This window comes from Chrysochloris asiatica, unplaced genomic scaffold, assembly GCF_000296735.1.
Source record: "Chrysochloris asiatica unplaced genomic scaffold, ChrAsi1.0 scaffold00092, whole genome shotgun sequence".
Taxonomy (NCBI): Eukaryota; Metazoa; Chordata; class Mammalia; order Afrosoricida; family Chrysochloridae; genus Chrysochloris; species Chrysochloris asiatica.
This window is the reverse complement of record NW_006408610.1, coordinates 4332887-4339689: the sequence shown is the minus strand read 5'-3', so window position 1 is coordinate 4339689 and position 6803 is coordinate 4332887. Positions and strand designations below refer to the sequence as shown.

The following is a 6803-nucleotide window of genomic DNA, read 5'->3' as shown; positions in this document are numbered from 1 at the left end:
CTTCCGCTCAGTTATTCTTCCCGCCCGATTAGATCACAACCGAAAATCGAAACTGAGCTGAAGTCCATGCAGCAGGAATCCGAAACCGCTCGATCTTCGGGGCCTCAACAGGGCCCTGCATTGCTTGACAGGCTCACCATGCCTCCCCCGGAGCCACCGTCCGAAGGCCACCAGTCCAGTCCCAGCCCCACGGAGGTACTATTAGGTTTGGGGAATATGGAGTTTGTACTTTGTTGGTTTGCTCTGGTCAGGGTTAAGGTTGGGGTGGAGGAGGGTGTAATGGGGAACCTAGGCAAGTACCTTGAAGATCAGACTCCAGGAGGTCTGACCTTTTGGCTGGGGTAGGGACCTTTGCGAGCTTCATTTTCTCCATTGCGCATCTGGGACAAATGCTGAGGATCGTAAGGCTCTCCAGCTCACCCCTCCTCCTTGCATCTTGCTCCCACTCAGTTTAAGGACCGCAGATTCGGAGCGTGCAGAGAGTAGTCTGTCAGCACTAGTGTCTGGAGTCAGAGGGCATATATCCCAGGTGTTGAAAAACAAAACTCAGTTTTCAAAATCCAAGGCTGTAAATAGACCCAGACGGAAGTATCTCGGCAAGGCTTTACAGCTTAAGTTGTCTCTCCAAGAAGCCTTCTAGATCCTTGCGTTGAACACCCTCCCTGCCCCAGCTTTGGTAGGCACTCCTCCACAAATGTTTGCCTTGGCCTGTGCCTGGGCAACACCACTGCATGTCTCACCACCACCACCACCACCACCACCACATACATACAAGATCTATGTGAGGTCCCAAGCTCTGTGCTTTTCCAGGTTATTTGCTCCTCCTCTTCATGAAATCACAAATGACATCTTATTGCAATACTTGTATTACTAGTATCACAAAGACTAATATTCTGAACAATACTAGGTACTGTTAGCACTTTGTAACTGTATATGAGCTTTGCATTTAGGTACTGTTATTGCTGTTGCTCTTGTAGCGTAGTGGTTACCAATCGGGCTGCAAACCGCAAGGTCAGCAGTTCGAAGCTACCGGTTGCTCTGTGGGAGAAAGATGAGGCTTTCTGCTCCCATAAAGATTTACAGGCTCGGAAACCCTGTTCAGGGTCACTATGGGTCGGAACCGACTCCATGGCACTTAACAACAACAACATTGCTGTTGTTAAGTTCCTTTGAGTCAGGTCCAACTCAGTGACCCTATATAGAGTTTTTGTGGAAGCTTGGTGAGTTTGTGGATTAAACCAACTTTGTGGTCGAGTGCTTGTCCTAAAGCACTACCTTCTAAATTGATTTCCTTGGAGGTAGGAATATGTCCTATACTTTCTTGGATGTGTATGATGGAAAGTAGATGGCTTAGGCATTGTGGTATAGTAGCAGGTACAATAGCCTGAGGAAATGGGGCACTGGGTTTTGCATCATCCAGTGACTGACCAGGTGGAATGAAATATGAAGTCCTAGGAGCCCTGGATGGCGGGAGCCTCCAGTTCATAGGCGTGGGTTGGCTGGTGGGTGAGGGCTCCTGGAACGTCTCTAGACTTCATGCCCCTCTCTGGTCCCTCAGCAAACCATGAAGGAGGAATTCCAGTTCCTGTGTTGCCAGAGATGCAAGGTTGAAGCCAAATGCCCCAAGCTCCTGTCTTGTCTGCACACACTGTGTTCGGGATGCCTGGAGACATCAGGCATGGAATGCCCCATCTGCCAGGTCCCTAGGTCCGGTGATGCTAACATACCAGCGTTGGATAACATCTTCTTTGAAAGTCTGCAGCGGCATCTGTCACTATACAGGCAGATTAAGGATGCTTGTGCAACTTGTACCCGCTGCAGAGAATCAGCGGACTTCTGGTGCTTCGAGTGTGAGCAGTTCCTCTGCTCCAAGTGCTTTGAGGCGCACCAGTGGTATGTTAAGCACGAGGCTCGACCCCTGGCCGATTTCCACAGACAAACGGTGAATGAGTTCCTGGAGCGCATGCGCAAGTCCAACAACATCTTCTGCTCTAACTCCAGGCACCATGTCCCTGAGCTGACTAGGTGAGCCAGCTCCTGGGGGTGGGGTGGTGGTGGTGGTGGTGGAGGGGGTAGAGAAGAGATCCAAAGGCAAGCTCCACAAAGCTCTGGTTAAGGAGCTTCCAAGTCCTTGATGGATCCTCTGTGCTTAATGGTTAAGTCTGTGCTTAATGCTAAAAGTCAACAGAACCCTCCAGCGACTCCTAGAGAACAAAAGCTTGGTGATTTGCTCCCGTAAAAATGGTTGTTGTTAAGTGCCGAGGAGTCGGTTGCGACTCATAGCAACCCTGTATAGGGTTTGTGAGGAGCGGCTGGTGAGTTTGAACAGCCAGTCTTTCATTTCAAGCCAACTTTGTGGGTCCAGTGCTTATCCTACCGTGCCACACCAAGATACCACCCCCGTAGGAAACCCTACGGGGCTGTTCTACTCTGTCCTTCCTATAGGGTCACTGTGAGTTGACAACAACAGGGCCTTAACTTGAAGTATGATCTGTAGACCCCAGCATCTGTAGTTGTTGTTAAGTGCTGTCTAGTTGGTTATGACTTACAGCAACTCTGTATAAGGTTTCTGAGAAGCAGCTGGTGAGGATCTTGAACCGCTGACCTTTTGTTTCAAACTGACTTTGCAGTCCACAGCGCCACATCACGACTCCAGCATTTGTAGAGATGACTGTAATTCACTATCATTCCCCACCTTGGTGAATACTATTAATTTTTGATTCCCCTCTATTATAAGGAATGCTGCAGTGATCATCTAACCCTTATTCAGTAATTTCTTTAGGTTAACCTTTTTAGAAGTGTCATTGCTATAAAATGAAAATTGTGCCTTTTGATGCTTGTCACCAAATTGCCCTTTAAGGAATTCTTACGGTAGGATTTTCCCACGGCTGGATTTTAGGATGGAAGGCAGATAGTTTCTATCTGAAAACTCAGAACTGTAAAACCTGGTTGTGCTCTGTGGGAATGTCCACATGAAAAAAAATCAAAAAAATAATGTAAATAAAACTCAGATGTGATTACTTTTTTAAAAGCAGCAGAAAAATTTAAATCAGTCTTTTAATAGATAATACATTTTTGGCTCAAAAAATTGCAAACAAAATCTAGAAAAATATAGAGCAAAATCTTCATCCCACCCTGCCATGTAATTCCTACCACTCTGTCTGCCCATATCCACTGGTAACTGTTGTTAGTGGTGAGAGTTGAATATTTCTTTCCAGAGTTTCTTTGAATGCATAAGCAGGTAGAAATATGTAGATATGTTATGCAACAAAAATTGTTAAGTGCCATTGAGTTGATTCCAACCCATAGTGACCCTGTATAAGTTTCCAGGAAATGGCTGGTGAGTTTGAACACTTTGGGGTTCAAATCGATCTTGAGGTCAAGTGCTGATCCTACAGCGCCCCCACCAGGACTTAGAAGGTCTTATTTCCTTGCCTTTTAACCCAAATGGAAGCATAGCTATGCCAGCTTTGTCTCACAGGAATGTATTACTGGTATAAAATTTATATGTGTACCAGTTCTTTGAGGTCCTCTTGCAAAGACATTGTATTCTCTGTCCATCCCGGACATAGTCAGAACTACTGTACTGAACCGCAAAGTTGGTTTGAACCACAAGGCAGGCAGCTCAAACCCACCAGCTGCTCCTTGGAAACCCTATACAGGGTTGCTATGAGTTGGAACTGATCCAGTACCACTTACCAACAACAAGATACCTGCTGAGCTGATCATGGTTTGTTTCCTGTATGACTTCCTCGCCTCTTGAGAAGATGGGCGATTACTGTTTAATTTGCATTTCTTTATTTGTTGATAAGGTTGAGTAGTAGTGTTGGTTCTGAGTCCTAGTGACCTTGTTTAAGATTTCTAAGACTGTAAATCTTTACCAGAGCATAAAAGCATAATCTTTCTCCTGTGGAGCAGCTGGTTTTTATTTGAGCTGCTGACCTGTGATTAATGTCACCAGAGCTTCGAAGATTTAGTCGCTTTTCATGTGTTTATTGGTCATTTTGTGTTTTTTCATTTGTAAATTAGTTGCCCATTTAGTTCTTAGAGTCCTGATGTGGCACTGTAGGATAAGCATTGGACTACTAAACACAAGGTTGGTGGTTCAAACCCACCAGCCCTCCTTGGAAACTGTATACATTGTTGCTATGAGTTAGAACAGTTACTATGGCATTTAACAACAACTTATTTTCTTTTATTCTCTTTTTTAAGGAATTAGTCTCTTTAATTTGTTAAGAACATATTGTAGTACAACTGTTCGTGTTGACCTTTGTCATTTCACTTAATATATGTTATCGTGTGTTTTAAGTTTAATGTAATCAAATCTGTCAATCTTCCTTTATGGTCTCTGGCTTTTGAAGCCTGTTCAGATAATGCTTCATTCAGAGATTAAGGCCCTGCTCTGATACATTTTAGGAAAGATTTTCCCCATGCCAATGCTAAAGACATTTTCTTCTGATTATTGTACAGCTTCATTTTGATAATTGAATCATTAATTCATATGAGATTTATTTTTGAGCATGGTATAAGATTGGAATCTTACCTTTTTCTCTCACCAAATGGAAAGCCAGTTCTCTTAACATTATCTGTTGGCTAAACCACTAGGCTCAATGCTGTCCCCACCCCACCCCCCCCATTTTTAAAAAAATGTACTAAGTGCTCATGTGATCATGGGTGTATTTCTAGATCTGTTCTGTTCTTATTATCTGGTATTTTCCATTGTCAGTTCTAGTTTATGGTGACCTTAATGGTATGTGTGAGTTCATTGGTGCTTCATTCAGCATTTCCCTCATTTTCATTGGCTTTCTACTTTACTGAGGGATTTCTGGGTGGCACCTAACCGAAAGGTCTCTTTGAACCCACTCAGAGGTAAATGACTAGTACTCTACTTCCAAAAAGTCACAGCCATGAAAAGCCTATATGGGGTCCACAACTCCACGGCAGCTGGTTAGTGTTGGGGTTTTTCCCCTACTTTACGAAGCATGATGTCCTTTTCTAGCATTTGTTCTTTTCTGATGATGTGTCTGAAACTGTGAGTCGAACTCTCCTTTTTCTTGTTTCTGAAGCAATGTTCTGATTGTATTCTTCCTCAGCACCACGTAGGTGGAACACATCAATTCTTCTGTCTTCCTTTTTCATGTATATGCGATGCCTAAAAAGACCTTGGCTTGGGTCCAATGCTCCTATGTCATCAAAGTGATATCTTTGCTTTATAAAACCTTTGTTGTTGTTAAGTGCTGTCGAGTCTAGTCTGACTCATAGTGGCCTTGTATAGAATTTCCAAGGAGCAGTGGTGAGCTTGAACCACTGACCTTGCAGTCCAGCACATTATCCCTCAGCACCTCACTAGGACTTTTACAGCAGATTTGCACAATGCAATATGTTGTTTGGTTTCTTGACTGTTGCTTCCATGGACGTTAACTGTTGACTTGTTGTAAAGTGCTATCAAGTCAATTTCTACTCATGAAATTTCTACCTTGTATAGGGTTTCCAAGGAGCAGCTGATGAGCTTGAACCCCGACCTTGCAAATAAAACCGACTTTGCAGTCCAGCTCTTTAACCCACAGCGCCACACCAGGACTAAACCAACTGTTAACTTAGTAGAATGAAACTGACAACTTCTATTTCTTTTAATAAACTGACTATTCCTTCTTTAATTCATATTTGATAGGGCAAATTCCCACTCTTTCTTCTTCAAAACTTATTTTTGCTTTGCTTTTCTCTTAAAATTTTGGTGTTTTTTTTTTTTTTTTGCAATTTCACAACTTACTTATTCATTGGGATTTTGATTGAAACTGCATTAAATCGAGGAAGAAATTGCCTTATCTCTTGCAATTTCTTTCAGGTCTTTTAGCTTTGAACTCTTTATGGTTAATTTACTTTATCTATTTGTATTGTGAATGGAATTGTTTTTCATTATCATTTCTAAGTACTTATTACTAGCATTAAGGAGCTCTGGTAGCGTAGTGGTTACGAATCAGGCTGCGAACCTTAAGGCCAGCAGTTCGAAACTACCAGCAGTTCCGCAGGAGAAAGATGAAGCTTTCTGCTCCCGTAAAGATTTATAGCCTCGGAAACCCTGTACAGGGTCACTATGGGTTGGAACCGACTCGAAGGCACTTAACAACAACAACATTACTAGCATTAATTTACAAATATTGGTATTGTATCCAGCCATGCTATTGAGCTTTTAAAATTAATTCTAGTATGATTTTCATTGAATTCTTTTGAGTTTTCTAGGTAAACATCAATATTATCTGCAAATAATAACAATTGTGGGATTTTTTTTTCACAGTATTTTTCATATTACTTCTTGGTATGTTTGTGTGTGTTAAGTGCTGTCCAGTTGGTTCTGACTCATAGTGACCCTTATAGCGGCTGGTGAGTTTGAAATGCCGATCTTGTGGTTCAAACTGACCGTGCAGCCTGGGTCCCACAGCACCATACCAGGGCTCCACCTTGTTGTATGTTGTTGTTGTTGTTAAGTGCCATCGAGTCGGTTCCAACCCATAGCGACCATGTAGATATAGCGTTTCCGAGGAGTAGCTGGTGAGAGAACTGCCGACCCTGTGGTTCAATCAGACTTTGCAGTCCAGTGCATTATCTCTCAGACCCACACCAGGACCCCACCTCTTTGCATAATATTGTTTAACTGGCCAGAACTAGCAGAACAATACTGAATAACAATGGTTTTAAAAGGCCATTTTAACTTGTTCCTATATATATATATTTTTTTTTTCATGTTTTATTGTGAATTATATGATATTTTACATGGGAGAACTTTAGTTTTACATTCATTCTAC

General features: G+C 42.6%; 1 protein-coding gene across 3 annotated transcripts in view; it reads left to right on the top strand.

Annotated features, from left to right (window-relative positions):
* PML (promyelocytic leukemia) overlaps positions 1-6803 on the top strand; it is a 59553-nt gene continuing 52750 nt past the window's right edge. Inside the window, exons 1-3 of one of the 3 annotated variants that reach the window (XM_006866495.1) lie at positions 1-205; positions 1165-1178; positions 1571-2025. In XM_006866495.1, coding sequence (XP_006866557.1) covers positions 67-205; positions 1165-1178; positions 1571-2025 — 608 coding nt within the window. In that variant the 5' untranslated portion in view covers positions 1-66. Of the gene's footprint in view, positions 206-1164; positions 1179-1558; positions 2026-6803 lie in introns of all 3 variants that reach the window. The other 2 variants (XM_006866493.1, XM_006866494.1) reach the window with 2 other exon arrangements.